Raw genomic sequence first — 18604 nt, 5'->3', positions numbered from 1 at the left:
CCCCTTGCAAATCAGCCAAGCAGTCTGTGCCTCTAGTCGTCCATCATTTACTTCTGCTTTTTGATGACTCCTCTGGCTGGGGTTCTGTGAGCCATCCACCTGGCGCTGTCCCACGAGTGGAAAACATTGAGTGCACTGATGCCCAACCACTTGTTCAGTTGGAGGATAAGTATGTCGGAGGGGTATTTCACAGTCAGTGGACCAGATCTTTGATAATGACGAAACACAGGTTCCAACTGCAGTGGCTTTCTACATGGTGCAGACCAGCAAGGAGGGCAGGGGTGAGGAGTAGGTGAAAGGTAATGCTGGGGATGATGAGATCCTAGACCCCACATGAAGTGAAGGCCATCCGTATGACATGTGCAGTACAGAGGAAGAGGAGGTGATCACGCTGCCCCAGATGCACAGCAAATAGGGAAGCGGGTTACAAAAGCACAGTAGCCTACCCTAGCCAGTACTTTGGCTGCTACTGCCCACTGTGCCAATGAACTGAGCACAACAAAACCAGCTTAAAAGAGCTCCTTGAAGTGTAATTTCTTCAGGCAATGTGCTGGCGACAAGAGACGGGTGGTTTGCAGGCTATGCCGTTAGAACCTATAGCAAGGCATAAATGTTCTTAACCTGAGCACCACCAGCATGACAAGGCATCTGAATTCAAAGCGCGAGCTGCACTGGAGTACACGCCTTCCTCCTTCTCCCAATCAACAGGGCCACCTGGCTCACCGCAAAGAGAGGATGTGACAGCACCACCAGCAGTGTCATCCAGCATCGCCACACCGTCTCATAGAAGCATTCAGATGTTCATCCCTATAACACAGGAGAGAAAGTACCCCTCTACCCACCCACGAGCCTAGGTCTTGGCATTTGAAATGTTTCTATTCCGGCTGGAGGAGATGGACAGCTTTAAAAAACTAATGGTGGTGGCTGTCCCACAGTATGTGGTTCCTAGCCACCACTACTTTCCACACATGCCCTGCACACACATGTTTTGGACAAAATCTGTTGTGTACGTCGCAACTCCATCAGTGGCAAGTTCCACATAACCACTGGTATCCACATAAGCAGTAAGCATGGGCAAAGATGTTATACCTCCCTAACTGCCCTCTGGGTAAGTGTAAAGTTGACTGGGCTTGAGGCGGAAGGTGTTCTGATGCATATCCTACCATCACTGAGGATTGATGAATGTTTCTCTGTTTATGTTCTTTCTCCTTCTACTCCGCTTCCTCCACCGCCTCCTCATCCAGTCAGACTAACACCAGCACCAACTTTAGCACAGCCAGGGGGAAATGACAGCAGGCTGTTCTGAAACTCATCTGTTTGGGGGAAAGCTCCCACAGCACGCAGGAGCTGTGGATGGGGATGAAACAGATCGATGAATGGTTGGTGCCGATGAACCTCAAGCTTTGCCTGGTAGTGTGAGATAATGGTCGAAATCTCATAGTGGCTCTTGGCCTAGCTGTTGTGACGCACATCTCTTGCCTGCCACATGTTCTGAATTTGGTGGTGCAGAGCCTCCATAAAAATTACCCTGATATATTAGAGCTGCTGCAGAAAGTGTGGGTTGTTTTTGCACGCTTTCAACGTTCTCACCCTGCCTCTGCTCGACTGTCTGCGCTACAGCGTCACTTATGCCTTTCGCTCACCGCCTCTTGTGCGACGAACCAACAAGGTGGAACCCCACCTTGCATATGCTGGAGAGACTGCTTTACTATCCCCCTTCTTTGCCTCCTTGAACAAATGCTTCAGGCAATGATGGATAACGTGGTGCCACAGGAGGAAGAGGCCAGGCCAGTCATCCACATATGGCTCAGAGGGAGAGTTTCTGTACCAACAGAGGGCAGGTACACAACTGTCCAGCTAGAGGACAGTTTTGGAGGATGAAGAAGAGGAGGAGGAACAGTGTTCACAGTAGGGTGGCACTCATAGAAGCTCACAGGCTTTACCGTTGTGTTTCTGGGGAATACAGAGGACACAGACAATATATCTCTCACCAAGGACAGCTTGTCGTTGCCTCTGGTCCACCTGGCACATATGAGAAAATACATGCTGCAGTGACTGCGCAAACACTTCCGAGTTGCTCGTATTGTTACCAGTGATGATAACTGGGTGGCCAGCCTGCTGGATCCCCTCTACAAGGAGTACTTGCCATCCTTACTTCTTTCACTGGAGCGTTATCACAAAAAGTTGTGATACAAGCACACGTTGGTAGACCCACTACTGATGGTGTTCCCATCTGACAGCAGGTGGCTCAGTGGAAGCACAAGGCGGAGGAGGAAGTTGCCAATGCAGCTGGAGCACCAGCACCACCCCAGAAGGGAAAGTTAGCCTGGACAAAATGTGTAAAAATCTTCCACAACACAGCACAACATCCAGAACCACTATCTGATATGGTGCGTATTAGCAGGTTATAAAGCAGAAAGAACAGAGCAAAATGATACACCGATTTATAAGGAAAAGATTCAGCTACTACGAGATTTCACCCATTATCACACAACACCAGTCCAGGCTTGAGGTTCAGTGGGACCAACTACTCATCGTTCTGTTGTGTCCTGCGCGGTGTGGGATCTTTCCCCCGAACAGATAAGTATCAGAACAGCCCATTTTTGTTTTCCCCTGGCTGTGCTGAAGTTGGTGGTTCTGGTGTTATACTGACTGGATGAGGAGGCATTGGAGGAAGTGGAATAGGAGGAGGAGGCAACATGGACAGAGAAACATTAAAAAAAATCCATCAATCCTCGGTGGTAGTAGGACATACGCCAAAACCCTTTCTGCTTCAGGGCCAGCTGCCACTACATTTATCCAGTGGGCAGTAAGGGAGGTATAACATTCCTGCCTGTGCTTACTGGTCCACGTATCAGTAGTTATGTGGACCTTGACACTGATGGTGTAGTGCATACCTGATTTTGTCCGCAATATATTCCTGCAGTGCAATGATGGCCTGCCTGGAAAAGTACTGGTAGCAAAGAACTACATACTATGGTTCCCATGATCCCAACGTATTGTTACCTCTCCAAAAAAGGAACAACAAATAATACAATATTCATTGCCATATTGCACATCTAAAGGAGTTAAGACAACTGATTTAAGGAGTATAGAACAATAGAAGTAAAATAAATTATGTTCATATAGAACCAATAGCTTCGCATCGAGATTTCAATTTAGTTGTAGAGGAAAAGTTGCCAAAGGTTTAGAATGACTACCAACCAGATGCAGGTCTAGGAGCTTAACGTGCAAGGAAGGCACATACATAAAGACTATATATATATACTAGATGGCAGCCCGATTCTAAAGAATCGGGAGTCTAGAATTCATATATACTTTATTTATTCAAATGTAAGAATAATACAATTAATAAATAATAGTAAGAAAGAACAAAAAATGGCTGCACTCACCAGCTCTTGACAATTCTTGTTATTTAAGGTACAGTTATACACACATTAGTAAAATAGCCAAGGCAATAGTTCTTTGCAGGAATGCAGATATTAATAAATAGGCAGTTTATATTGCAGAGAAATTGCTGGGCAATAATGGACAATGTCCTTATGTGGCAAATAATAGAGCAATATACCCAATGTGGCAAAGAAGAGGTTAATAAACGGCAGTCTCTCAGTATAACAGTCAGTGAATAATAGGCAGTATATGGAGAAAACACCAAACAAAAGTTCAAAATTGGTGTGAAAATGTCACTGAACCACTTCACAACTAAATATATATAGTTTTGGTAAATGGTATTATCATTTTTTTGACGAAATTCGGCAGGAGCTTGAAGAGCAACGTCACTGGGCCCGCCTCCACGCTGTAGAAACTTGCTGTGAGGTAAAAATTCAAAAATCACACCAAAATGGCGGGCGGAGTGTGTCACAGTACGGCACGTTTCTGATTGGTCGCTCGCAGCAGGCGGCAACCAATCAGACACTGGACACTGTTGACGTCACTTATCTCCGGACATTATCTCCGGACATTAGCTCCGGACATTATCTCCGGACATTATCTCCGCACATTAGCTCCGGACATTAGCTCCGGACATTAGCTCCGGACAAAGCCACGGAAGTTGGCACAAATTGCAGGAAGTAGTATTCTAGGCAATTATATATTAGATATCAAATAATTAAATAGTACATGATGAAAGGTACCGTTAGGAGTCGAGTATCCTCTGCTGCACAGGAGGAATCTCGATCCGTGTCTGCTGCGGTCTCCCATTCTGCATCGGCCGCAGTGGAGTCTGCTCAGCGGAGGCGTCGCTCCCAGCGTCTTGCTGGGACTGATTCTGTGCAGAGGGTTACTACTGCCTTTTCTGGCTCTCCTGTTGTACCCTGCACTGATCTACGGAGAGCAGACTTCTCTGGGACTAAGTCCTTATTTTCACACACTGAGCATGCCCAGGGCAAGATCTCCCGTTGGAGATCGAGGGTCACATGCTCAGGTACTGCAGCACATTCCATTGGTCCTCCAGGAAGGTCCTGAAAGGGCAAAACTTCGGTAGCAGCTTCCTGTGCTGCAACTATATAAACTGCGCATGACCGCACGGCCATGCGTGTTATGATAAGGTAATTCAGTACCACAATGGACATAGAAGCCAGAGCACATACAGTGACCTGACAATAACCCAAAAACATAGAACGAGCTCTGAGACGTGGAAACTCTGCTGACCGCAATCCCTAATCCTCTCCAACCACACTAGAGGCAGCCGTGGATTGCGCCTAACGCTCCCTATGCAACTCGGCACAGCCTGAGAAACTAGCTAGCCTGAAGATAGAAAATTAGCCTACCTTGCCTCAGAGAAATACCCCAAAGGAAAAGGCAGCCCCCACATATAATGACTGTGAGTAAGATGAAAAGACAAACGTAGAGATGAAATAGATTTAGCAAAGTGAGGCCCGACTTTCTGAACAGAGCGAGGATAGGAAAGGTAACTTTGCGGTCAACACAAAACCCTACAAACAACCACGCAAAGGGGCAAAAAGACCCTCCGTACCGACTAACGGCACGGAGGTACACCCTCTGCGTCCCAGAGCTTCCAGCAAGCAAGAAAAAACAAATAAGCAAGCTGGACAGAAAAAAAACAGCAAACAAAATAACAAAAGCGGAACTTAGCTATGCAGAGCAGCAGGCCACAGGAACGATCCAGGAGGAAGCAAGTCCTATACTAGAACATTGACTGGAGGCCAGGATCAGAGCACCAGGTGGAGTTAAATAGAGCAGCACCTAACGACTTCCCCACATCACCTGAGGAAGGAAACTCAGAAGCCGCAGTACCACTCTCCTCCACCAACGGAAGCTCATAGAGAGAATCAGCCGAAGTACCACTTGTGACCACAGGAGGGAGCTCTGCCACAGAATTCACAACAGTACCCCCCCCTTGAGGAGGGGTCACCGAACCCTCACCAGAGCCCCCAGGATGACCAGGATGAGCCATATGAAAGGCACGAACAAGATCGGGACCATGGACATCAGAGGCAAAGACCCAGGAATTATCTTCCTGACCATAACCCTTCCACTTAACCAGATACTGGAGTTTCCGTCTTGAAACACGAGAATCCAAAATCTTCTCCACAATATACTCCAACTCCCCCTCCACCAAAACCGGGGCAGGAGGATCAACAGATGGAACCATAGGTGCCACGTATCTCCGCAACAATGACCTATGGAATACGTTATGGATGGAAAAAGAATCTGGAAGGGTCAAACGAAAAGACACAGGATTAAGAACCTCAGAAATCCTATACGGACCAATGAAACGAGGTTTAAACTTAGGAGAGGAAACCTTCATAGGAATATGACGAGAAGACAACCAAACCAAATCCCCAACACGAAGTCGGGGACCCACACAGCGTCTGTGATTAGCGAAACGTTGAGCCTTCTCCTGGGACAAGGTCAAATTGTCCACCACATGAGTCCAAATCTGCTGCAACCTGTCCACCACAGTATCCACACCAGGACAGTCCGAAGACTCAACCTGCCCTGAAGAGAAACGAGGATGGAATCCAGAGTTGCAGAAAAACGGCGAAACCAAGGTAGCCGAGCTGGCCCGGTTATTAAGGGCGAACTCAGCCAAAGGCAAAAAGGACACCCAGTCATCCTGATCAGCAGAAACAAAGCATCTCAGATATGTTTCCAAGGTCTGATTGGTTCGTTCGGTCTGGCCATTAGTCTGAGGATGGAAAGCCGAGGAAAAAGACAAGTCAATGCCCATCCTAGCACAAAAGGCTCGCCAAAACCTCGAAACAAACTGAGAACCTCTGTCAGAAACGATATTCTCTGGAATGCCATGTAAACGAACCACATGCTGGAAGAACAATGGCACCAAATCAGAGGAGGAAGGTAATTTAGACAAGGGCACCAAATGGACCATCTTAGAGAAGCGATCACAAACCACCCAAATGACTGACATTTTTTGAGAGACGGGAAGATCTGAAATAAAATCCATAGAGATATGTGTCCAAGGCCTCTTCGGGACCGGCAAGGGCAAAAGCAACCCACTGGCACGAGAACAGCAGGGCTTAGCCCGAGCACAAATCCCACAGGACTGCACAAAAGAACGCACATCCCGCGACAGAGATGGCCACCAAAAGGATCTAGCCACTAACTCTCTGGTACCAAAGATTCCAGGATGACCAGCCAACACCGAACAATGAACCTCAGAGATAACTTTATTTGTCCATCTATCAGGGACAAACAGTTTCTCCGCTGGGCAACGATCAGGTTTATTAGCCTGAAATTTTTGCAGCACCCGCCGCAAATCAGGGGAGATGGCAGACACAATTACTCCCTCTTTGAGAATACCCGCCGGCTCAGATAAACCCGGAGAGTCGGGCACAAAACTCCTAGACAGGGCATCCGCCTTCACATTTTTAGAGCCCGGAAGGTACGAAACCACAAAGTCAAAACGGGCAAAAAACAGCGACCAACGAGCCTGTCTAGGATTCAACCGCTTGGCAGACTCGAGATAAGTCAAGTTCTTATGATCAGTCAAGACCACCACGCGATGCTTAGCTCCTTCAAGCCAATGACGCCACTCCTCGAATGCCCGCTTCATGGCCAGCAACTCTCGATTGCCAACATCATAATTTCGCTCAGCAGGCGAAAACTTCCTGGAAAAGAAGGCGCATGGTTTCATCACCGAGCAATCAGAACTTCTCTGCGACAAAACAGCCCCTGCTCCAATCTCAGAAGCATCAACCTCGACCTGGAATGGAAGCGAAACATCTGGTTGACACAACACAGGGGCAGAAGAAAAACGACGCTTCAACTCTTGAAAAGCTTCCACAGCAGCAGAAGACCAATTGACCACATCAGCACCTTTCTTGGTCAAATCGGTCAATGGTTTAGCAATACTAGAAAAATTGCAGATGAAGCGACGATAAAAATTATCAAAGCCCAGGAACTTTTGCAGACTTTTCAGAGATGTCGGCTGAGTCCAATCATGGATGGCTTGGACCTTAACAGGGTCCATCTTGATAGTAGAAGGGGAAAAAATGAACCCCGAAAATGAAACCTTCTGAACACCAAAGAGACACTTTGATCCCTTCACAAACAAAGAATTAGCACGCAGGACCTGAAACACCGTTCTGACCTGCTTCACATGTGACTCCCAATCATCCGAGAAGATCAAAATATCATCCAAGTATACAATCAGGAATTTATCCAGGTACTCTCGGAAGATGTCATGCATAAAGGACTGAAACACTGATGGAGCATTGGCAAGTCCGAATGGCATCACTAGGTATTCAAAATGGCCCTCGGGCGTATTAAATGCAGTTTTCCATTCATCGCCTCGCTTAATACGCACAAGATTATACGCACCACGAAGATCTATCTTGGTGAACCAACTAGCCCCCTTAATCCGAGCAAACAAATCAGATAACAGCGGCAAGGGGTACTGAAATTTAACCGTGATCTTATTTAGAAGGCGGTAATCTATACAAGGTCTCAGCGAACCATCCTTCTTGGCCACAAAAAAGAACCCCGCTCCTAATGGCGACGATGACGGGCGAATATGCCCCTTCTCCAAGGACTCCTTCACGTATCTCCGCATAGCGGCGTGCTCAGGCACAGATAAATTAAACAGTCGACCTTTTGGGAATTTACTACCAGGAATCAAATCGATAGCACAATCACAATCCCTATGCGGAGGTAGGGTATCGGACTTGGGCTCATCAAATACATCCCGGTAATCAGACAAGAACTCTGGAACCTCAGAAGGGGTGGATGACGAAATAGACAGAAATGGGACATCACCATGTACCCCCTGACAACCCCAGCTGGACACAGACATGGATTTCCAATCTAACACTGGATTATGGACTTGTAGCCATGGCAACCCCAACACGACCACATCATGCAGATTATGCAACACCAGAAAGCGAATAACCTCCTGATGTGCAGGAGCCATGCACATGGTCAGCTGGGTCCAATACTGAGGCTTATTCTTGGCCAAAGGCGTAGCATCAATTCCTCTCAATGGAATAGGACACTGCAAGGGCTCCAAGAAAAACCCACAACGCCTAGCATACTCCAAGTCCATCAAATTCAGGGCAGCGCCTGAATCCACAAATGCCATGACAGAATAAGATGACAAAGAGCAGATCAAGGTAACGGACAAAAGAAATTTTGACTGTACCGTACCAATGGTGGCAGACCTAGCGAACCGCTTAGTGCGCTTAGGACAATCAGAGATAGCATGAGTGGAATCACCACAATAGAAACACAGCCCATTCTGACGTCTGTGTTCTTGCCGTTCAACTCTGGTCAAAGTCCTATCGCACTGCATAGGCTCAGGTTTATGCTCAGATAATACCTCCAAATGGTGCACAGATTTACGCTCACGCAAGCGTCGACCGATCTGAATGGCCAAAGACATAGACTCATTCAGACCAGCAGGCATAGGAAATCCCACCATGACATCCTTAAGGGCTTCAGAGATACCCTTTCTGAAAATAGCTGCGAGCGCGCCTTCATTCCATTGAGTGAGTACGGACCACTTTCTAAATTTCTGACAATATACCTCTATCTCATCCTGACCCTGACACAGAGTCAGCAAATTTTTCTCTGCCTGATCCACTGAATTAGGTTCATCGTACAGCAATCCGAGCGCCAGGAAAAATGCATCAATATTACTTAATGCAGGATCTCCTGGCGCAAGAGAAAATGCCCAGTCCTGAGGGTCGCCACGTAAAAAAGAAATAATGATCCTAACTTGTTGAACTGGGTCACCAGAGGAGCGAGGTTTCAAAGCCAGAAATAGTTTACAATTATTTTTGAAACTCAGAAATTTAGTTCTATCTCCAAAAAACAAATCAGGAATAGGAATTCTTGGTTCTAACATAGAATTCTGAACCACAAAGTCTTGAATATTTTGTACTCTTGCCGTGAGCTGATCCACACATGAAGACAGACCTTTAATGTCCATCGCTACACCTGTGTCCTGAACCACCCAAATGTCTAGGGGAGGGGGAAAAAAAGGCAAAACACAGTGCAGAGAAAAAAAAATGGTCTCAGAACTTCTTTTTTCCCTCTACTGAGAATCATTAGTACTTTGGGCCTCCAGTACTCTTATGATAAGGTAATTCAGTACCACAATGGACATAGAAGCCAGAGCACATACAGTGACCTGACAATAACCCAAAAACATAGAACGAGCTCTGAGACGTGGAAACTCTGCTGACCGCAATCCCTAATCCTCTCCAACCACACTAGAGGCAGCCGTGGATTGCGCCTAACACTCCCTATGCAACTCGGCACAGCCTGAGAAACTAGCTAGCCTGAAGATAGAAAATAAGCCTACCTTGCCTCAGAGAAATACCCCAAAGGAAAAGGCAGCCCCCACATATAATGACTGTGAGTAAGATGAAAAGACAAACGTAGAGATGAAATAGATTTAGCAAAGTGAGGCCCGACTTTCTGAACAGAGCGAGGATAGGAAAGGTAACTTTGCGGTCAACACAAAACCCTACAAACAACCACGCAAAGGGGCAAAAAGACCCTCCGTACCGACTAACGGCACGGAGGTACACCCTCTGCGTCCCAGAGCTTCCAGCAAGCAAGAAAAACCAAATAAGCAAGCTGGACAGAAAAAAAACAGCAAACAAAATAACAAAAGCGGAACTTAGCTATGCAGAGCAGCAGGCCACAGGAACGATCCAGGAGGAAGCAAGTCCTATACTAGAACATTGACTGGAGGCCAGGATCAGAGCACCAGGTGGAGTTAAATAGAGCAGCACCTAACGACTTCCCCACATCACCTGAGGAAGGAAACTCAGAAGCCGCAGTACCACTCTCCTCCACCAACGGAAGCTCATAGAGAGAATCAGCCGAAGTACCACTTGTGACCACAGGAGGGAGCTCTGCCACAGAATTCACAACACATGCGCTAGTATTGTCTTGTTAATATGTGTGTTGTGAGTGAAAGTCGCTCTTTAAATAACCCTCCCTATTGGATGACTGTTCGCGGAAGGTGTATGTTTGCTATCTAGCGCCCGACTTATCCAACAGCACGTAACACACATTACAGCTACCAGTTGCTGTGTCCGCCAGTACGGCGCCGTGCGCTTGCTCTGCGCTTTCCTGACCCAAGCCTGGGTGGTTAGTGGCGTCCGTCAGTGCAGCACCGCACGCACTCTTGTGCCTTTATATTATTATTTATGTTCCTCTGACACCCCAGTTGTGGTGTCGAGTGCATGGGGTCTTCTGAACTCAAATCCTCAGTCTCGGGTTTGAGATTAGTGACTCCTTGCTTGCGCTCTATGTGCGGTACCGCGGTCCTGTGACGCAACAGGGTCGCTTCCTTCACACAGGGTGAAGATAACCCATGTGTGTATTCTTATAGTACCGCCATATAGTCCGTCTTTACTAGCAGCAGGGTTTTTACCTGCACGGTGGACCTCGGACTGCGAACGCACCTAGTTCCATTTCATCTTGTACTTGGTGCGTTCCGCCAGTCCTTAACATAATACTAGCGCCAAGGTCTGGCTAGTAAATGGCGGACATTCAGCAATCTTTGCGGTGTATCCAGCAGCTGGAGGGTAGGTTGGCGGCTCTCGAGAGCTCAACTTCAGCTGTGGATGCTACCGCAGTTGCTGTACAGGCTGCTAGCGTGGCTGCAGCAGCCTTGTCCACTGCCACCCCTGTTCCGACATTATCTCGCCTCCCGTTGCCAGAAAAATTTTCTGGAGATTGCAAGACTTGTAGGGGATTCATGAGTCAGTGCTCTATCCATCTCGAGCTCCTGGCTGCACGTTTTCCTACAGAGCGGGCTAAGGTGGGATTTATTGTGTCCCTCTTGTCGGACAGGGCGTTGGAGTGGGCTACGCCGCTGTGGGAGCGAGGTGATCATGTGGTGCATAGTGCTCCGTTGTTCCTGAGCACTCTGAAAAAGGTCTTTTTAGGACCTCAAGTCACCCATGACACAGCGCTCCAACTACTGGCATTAACTCAGGGTGAGTCCTTGGTCAGCCATTTTTCCATCCGCTTCCGTACATTAGCTTCCGAGCTGGAGTGGTCGGATAAAGCCCTTATCCCCATATTTTGGAGGGGCCTGGCTGATCACGTTAAGGACGCTCTGGCCACTAGGGAGATTCCTGCCACACTGGAGGAATTAATAACTGTCTCTACTCGTATTGATCTCCGCTTTAACGAGCGGAGGTTAGAGCGAGCCCAGTGTAGGCAGAGGTTTCGGCTGGCTCCCACCTTCGCCAAACCTTTGGAATCTCCAGTCCAGGCATCCGAGTCACATGAGGCCTTAGAGGTGACACGAGCGGGATCCAAATCTCAGTCCGCCCGTGCACATAATGTCCATCATGTTTGCCAGCAGTCAGGACATCTTGCCTCGAAGGGTCCTCAGCGGTCGGGGAAACATCAGCGTCTAGTGGCAGTTGGAGGAAGTACACTAGACACGGCGACGTTTGCCTCAAAATTGTCCTTCAAGGGGACAATTACCATAGGCCCATCCACTCTTATGGTCGAGCTATGCGTGGATTCTGGGGCAGAGGGTAACTTTATGTCTTCCGCTTTTGCCCAGCGTCACGCAATACCCTTGGTGATGCTCGCCAAGCCAGTAACCGTTCGAGTGGTAAATGGGTCAACACTACCCTCACAGATTACCCACCAAACCATTCCTATCACGCTTTCTGTGTCTCCATCACATCAAGAGATAATCTCCCTATTAGTCATTCCTGAGGGAATTGATGAGGTCCTGTTGGGGATACCATGGCTTCGCTACCATTCTCCTCATATTGAGTGGTCCTCAGGGAGAATTTTGGGATGGAGTAAATCCTGCGAGGGTAGATGTCAGAGGGAGTGCGTTCAGGTTGCTACTACACAGGTACCCGCAGATCTTTCCTCTCTCCCCAAGCACTATTGGCCCTATGCTGACGTGTTCTCCAAAAGAGCTGCGGAGACCCTTCCGCCTCACCGCCCCTACGACTGTCCTATTGACCTCTTGCCTGGTGCTGAGCCTCGCCGGGGTCAAGTCTATCCGTTATCTCTCCCGGAGACGGAGGCAATGTCTCAGTACATCCAAGAAAATCTGGCAAGAGGATTCATTAGGAAGTCAGTGTCACCGGCAGGGGCTGGGTTCTTCTTCGTACAGAAGAAGACTGGAGACTTACATCCATGCATAGACTACAGGGGTCTTAACGCCATCACCGTTAAGAACAAGTACCCTTTACCCCTGATATCTGAGCTGTTTGATAGGCTACGGGGAGCGAGGGTATTTACAAAGTTAGATCTGCTGGGTGCTTACAACCTGATTCGCATCCGTGAGGGGGATGAATGGAAGACGGCTTTTAACACCAGGGATGGGCACTATGAATATCTGGTGATGCCCTTCGGGCTCTGTAATGCCCCAGCCGTTTTCCAAGACTTTGTGAACAACATCTTCCGGGATATGCTCACCACCTCGGTGGTAGTCTATCTGGATGATATTCTCATCTTTTCTCCAGATATTAACTCCCATTGGAGAGATGTTCGCAAAGTCTTCGACCTCTTACGGGCAAACTCCCTCTACGCCAAGTTGGAGAAGTGTGTGTTTGAGCAGGAGTCCTTGCCCTTCCTTGGTTATATCATCTCTGCCCAGGGATTGGCTATGGATCCTGCCAAGCTACAGGCTGTAATGGACTGGCAGGAACCCCATTCTCTTAAAGCGGTGCAGCGCTTTATGGGGTTCATTAATTACTATCGCCAGTTCATTCCACACTTCTCAACTTTGGTAGCTCCCTTGGTTGCCCTCACCAAAAAGGGAGCAAATCCCAAGTTGTGGTCAGAGGAGGTCTCCAAAGCCTTTCTCTCGATCAAGTCTCATTTCGCTAGCGCTCCCATCCTACATCGCCCCGATGTTGATAAACCATTTATCTTGGAGGTGGATGCCTCATCTGTTGGTGCTGGAGCAGTCCTTTTCCAAAAGGATGCTCAAGGTCGGAAGCATCCTTGCTTCTTCTTCTCCAAGACCTTCACACCAGCGGAGAGGAATTATTCCATCGGGGACAGGGAGTTGCTAGCCATGAAGTTGGCTTTTTCAGAGTGGAGACATCTCTTGGAGGGAGCTCGCTTTCCCTTCCAAGTCTTCACTGACCACAAGAACTTGGTATATCTACAAACGGCCCAGCGGCTGAATTCTTGCCAGGCTAGATGGTCCCTGTTCTTCTCCCGGTTCCATTTTACTCTCCATTTTCTCTCCAGGGAGAAGAACGTTCGTGCTGACGCTCTCTCCCGCTCCGTAGTGTCATCTGAGGAGGAGGAGCCTCAGCTTATTGTCCCTTCTGAGAGCCTGAGAACTGTAGCTCCGGTTTCGCTAGAGTCTGTGCCCCCGGACAAGACTTTTGTGCCAGCTAACTTGCGACCGGAGGTTCTCTCTTGGGCTCACTCCTCCAGAGTGGGTGGGCATTTTGGGACCAAGAGGACATCTGAGCTTTTGGCGAGAACATACTGGTGGCCGCATATGGCCCGAGATGTCAGGGACTATATTCAGGCGTGTGTTTCTTGTGCCCAGAATCGGTCTCCTCGGCAACGGCCTGCTGGGTTGCTTTACCCTCTACCGGTGGCAGACAGGCCCTGGGAGATGGTCGGGATGGACTTTGTGGTGGGCTTACCCAAGTCGCGTGGCTGCTCCATTATTTGGGTTGTCACCGACCATTTCTCTAAGATGGTGCATTTGGTGCCGCTTCCTCGGTTACCTTCAGCACTGGCCTTGGCGGTGTTGTTCATTAAGCACGTTTTCTGATTGCATGGTATGCCTGATAAGATTGTCAGCAATCGGGGTCCCCAGTTCGCGTCTCGGTTTTGGAGAGACCTCTGCCGTTTACTCAGCATAGAGTTAAACCTCTCCTCTGCATACCATCCCGAGACGAATGAGTTGGTGGAGAGAACCAACCAGACTCTGGTGACATATTTGCGTTATTTCGTCTCTGCTAGGCAGGACGACTGGGCATCTTGCTACCTTGGGCGGAATTTGCCTTGAACAACGCCGTAGCCGATTCCACTGGTCAGACTCCTTTTCTCCTTAATTACGGCCAGCATCCGCGTGTCCCTGTGCCCATGCTCGTGTCATCCACCGATTCTAGGGTGGCAGACTGGGCGGTGGAGGCACGTGACATCTGGGACCGCACACAGGATGCCATCTGGGCCTCCAAGGAGAGAATGAGGGTTTCGGCTGATACACACCGGCGCCCCGCTCCGGTCTTTGCTCCTGGCGACTTAGTGTGGCTCTCTGCCCGTAACATCAGGCTGCGAGTTGAGTCCACTAAGTTTGCTCCTCGCTACATTGGCCCGTTTAAGGTTCTGGAACAGGTCAACCCTGTGGTCTACCGTTTGGCTATTCCTCCACGCCTTGGTATCACCGATACTTTTCACGTTTCCCTCATAAAGCCCGTTCGTTTGTCCCGGTTTTCTGAGTCATCTGCTGGGACATCGGGTTCATCCATGGATGAGTTTGAGGTGAATGCTATCGTGGGGTGCGAGGTGGTACGTGGCAAGAAATTTTATCTGGTGGACTGGAAGGGTCACGGCCCAGAGGATAGAACCTGGGAGCCTGTGGAGCACATTTTGGCTCCGCTGCTTATTGCAGCTTTTGAGCGTAGTGAGGCTCAAGGAGGGGGGGGGGCCTAGGAGGGGGGGAGTAATGTTAGTAGTCGAGTATCCTCTGCTGCACAGGAGGAATCTCGATCCGTGTCTGCTGCGGTCTCCCATTCTGCATCGGCCGCAGTGGGGTCTGCTCAGCGGAGGCGTCGCTCCCAGCGTCTTGCTGGGACTGATTCTGTGCAGAGGGTTACTACTGCCTTTTCTGGCTCTCCTGTTGTACCCTGCACTGATCTGCGGCGAGCAGACTTCTCTGGGACTAAGTCCTTATTTTCACACACTGAGCATGCCCAGGGCAAGATCTCCCGTTGGAGATCGAGGGTCACATGCTCAGGTACTGCAGCACATTCCATTGGTCCTCCAGGAAGGTCCTGAAAGGGCAAAACTTCGGTAGCAGCTTCCTGTGCTGCAACTATATAAACTGCGCATGACCGCACGGCCATGCGCTAGTATTGTCTTGTTAATATGTGTGTGTGTTGTGAGTGAAAGTCGCTCTTTAAATAACCCTCCCTATTGGATGACTGTTCGCGGAAGGTGTATGTTTGCTATCTAGTGCCCGACTTATCCAACAGCACGTAACACACATTACAGCTACCAGTTGCTGTGTCCGCCAGTACGGCGCCGTGCGCTTGCTCTGCGCTTTCCTGACCCAAGCCTGGGTGGTTAGTGGCGTCCATCAGTGCGGCACCGCACGCACTCTTGTGCCTTTATATTATTATTTATGTTCCTCTGACACCCCAGTTGTGGTGTTGAGCGCATGGGGTCTTCTGAACTCAAATCCTCAGTCTCGGGTTTGAGATTAGTGACTCCTTGCTTGCGCTCTATGTGCGGTACCGCGGTCCTGTGACGCAACAGGGTCGCTTCCTTCACACAGGGTGAAGTTAACCCATGTGTGTATTCTTATAGTACCGCCATATAGTCCGTCTTTACTAGCAGCAGGGTTTTTACCTGCACGGTGGACCTCGGACTGCGAACGCACCTAGTTCCATTTCATCTTGTACTTGGTGCGTTCCGCCAGTCCTTAACAGGTACTATACCTTAAAAGTAGTTACTGGGTACCCACCACACCCAACGCGCGTTTCGCAATGAAATGCTTCCTCCAGGGGATATGGCAATGACTATTGTATTATTTTTTGTTCCTTTTTTGGGGAAATATAATACATGCACTAGGATCCATGTGAACATAGTATATTTAAGACTTTTTAAGTACTTGTCTACATTTATATACTACCTGGGTGTACCCACCCCTTTCCTGTTACCTGAGGTGTTTCCTTTTTCACATACTGTTTTTAATATATTCAATAAACTTTATACCCTTTTAATCACTTATAAGCTGGCCTGTTGTAAAGTTTCTTTGTCTTTGGTGTTCTTCTTCTAAATCACTTGTGAGCGGGAGAAAGACACCGAGACTGTAGCAGAAGAAGGAGGCTCAGATCTTTCCTGATTTTTCAGGTGTGTACTCCACTGCAGATTGTGTTTTCCATTCAGATGCCTGATCATGCACATGGTGCTCAGGTTAAGAACATTTATGCCTCACTTCAGTCTCTGATGGCATAGCATGCAGACTGTCTGAGTCTTGTTGGGGAACTTCTTTGAGCTGGCTTTGGTGTGCTCAATTCGTCAGTATTGTGGGCAATAGCAGCCGAGGTACTGGCTAGGGACCAGCAACTGTGAATTTGTACCCTGCTTCCTCTTTTGCATCCTGTTCCCTCTTTTCTTGTGCAACTGGGACAGTGTGAACACCTCCTCTTCCTCCGAACCGCCCACATCATTCAGATGGCCTTCAGTTCATGTGGGGTCTAGGACCTCATCATCCCCTGCATGATCTTCCACCTAGTCCTCACCCTCGCCCTCCTTGTCAGTCTGCACACAGCAGAAAGCCGCAGCAGTTGGCACCAGTGCTTCATCATCATCATCATCAAAGATGTGCAGTGGTGGTCCGCTCACCGTTTGCACTACCCCTCCCACTTACTCATTCGCAAGCAGAACAAGTGTTTGGGCATTAGTGCACCCAATCACTTCCACTTGTGGGGCAGGACCAGGTGAATGGCCCACCGAACCTCAGCCAGAGGGGTCATCAAAAAGTAGAAGTGACCACTGCAATTCAGCACTTTAAGCAGAGGATTGGGTGGAAGACAAAGTGAAGGAACAGAAGGCACTTTCAGTCATCCAATCTAAAACCATCTCCACTTGTTCTGGCCTCACCATTCACCTGCCTGCACCAGATGAAGGTGTCTCATTTGGCCACATAACAGGCACAGATCGACCATATCTTCTCTCTCCCTGCAACACCACCACCTCCAGCAGCACCATGGCCACATCCCCTATTTGATGCTCTTCTCAATCTTTGCATGCCATAAAAGTGCAGAGTATTACATGGCCTGCATACAGAGAGGAAGTAGCCAGTAGATTATTACACTACCTGGATGCATAGTGCCCCACAAAAAATAAAGGAAAAAAAAAACACAAAAACAGTGTTGGCTACCTCCTCCTCCACTTGGATCTCTGCCTACTGGTTCAAGATTATTATTTTTTTATTCTATGTTATTTTAAGTCATTTTCCTATCAACAATTTGCTTGTAGGGCAATTGTTCTGCTCTTATCCCCATATTACAACATTAAAGTTCGGGTCCCAATTGACTTCTATTGGGTTCGAGTTCGGAGCCAAGTTCGGGTCAAGTTCTGATGCCCGAACCAAAGTTTGGACTACAGTTCAACCAAACTCAATGAACCCAAACATCCATGGTTCCGCTCATCCTTAGTAACCCTAGACTACTTACTGAGGATTTCCCCCTCAACATCTGTTGCAACAAAACGAGGATGATGAAGAAATAATTTTGGGTACCAAGCAGTTGTCCCTACTGTGTCAGATATAGATAATTAGATAATATGGTAGCACACACTAGAAGTCTATATTGTTTCCTTGTATCACTGACTCCCGAAGACTTCCCTGTGGACATTCCTATGATAAGAGGGATTTTATCTCTGGAGCTGAAAATAAATGAAATGTACCAATTATGCAAAAAATTCTGTGAGGTCACATAATTAATGCTGACCACGTTTGTGTTCCTTGTTTAGTCTGTCTGTAATTGTTTGCAAGGATACAGTGGAGATGGTAAAAAGTGCAGTCCTATTAACCCATGCTTAACTGTGAGTATAATACTTCATTTATTGATGTGTTTGAGTAATGAATACCGTATGTTCTGTAGTTTATATGGGTATAAATTAAATACAGCATTGAATATCTTTGTAAAATCATTATTGTCTTGTACTGATCCTGAGTTACAATCTGTGTTATAGCTCACAGCTCTTTGTCACTACACAGCTGAAATGTCTAAGGCCATGTTCACATGCAGCTTAAACGCTACATTTTTTCATCAGCTTTTTTTGTGTGCATAAAATCTATTGCATTTAACACTCCAACAAAGCTGACGTCATTTCATGAAATTCATACCCAGTGTGAGGTTAGAGACGCTGTGTGTTTGTGGCGCGTTTTCTCTCATTAGGTTTCTATGGAAAGTACGGTATATATTTT

General features: G+C 48.0%; 1 protein-coding gene across 1 annotated transcript in view; it reads left to right on the top strand.

The window, feature by feature from the left end:
* Positions 1 to 18604, top strand: part of STAB2 (stabilin 2) — a 243987-nt gene that overhangs the window by 156633 nt on the left and 68750 nt on the right. Inside the window, exon 44 of the mRNA XM_069764255.1 lies at positions 18148 to 18219. Within this exon, the coding sequence (XP_069620356.1) occupies positions 18148 to 18219 (72 nt within the window). The remainder of the gene's footprint in view (positions 1 to 18147; positions 18220 to 18604) is intronic.

The sequence above is a fragment of the Ranitomeya imitator genome, chromosome 4 (genome assembly GCF_032444005.1).
Source record: "Ranitomeya imitator isolate aRanImi1 chromosome 4, aRanImi1.pri, whole genome shotgun sequence".
Taxonomy (NCBI): Eukaryota; Metazoa; Chordata; class Amphibia; order Anura; family Dendrobatidae; genus Ranitomeya; species Ranitomeya imitator.
This window is presented reverse-complemented; position numbering and strand designations above follow the sequence as displayed.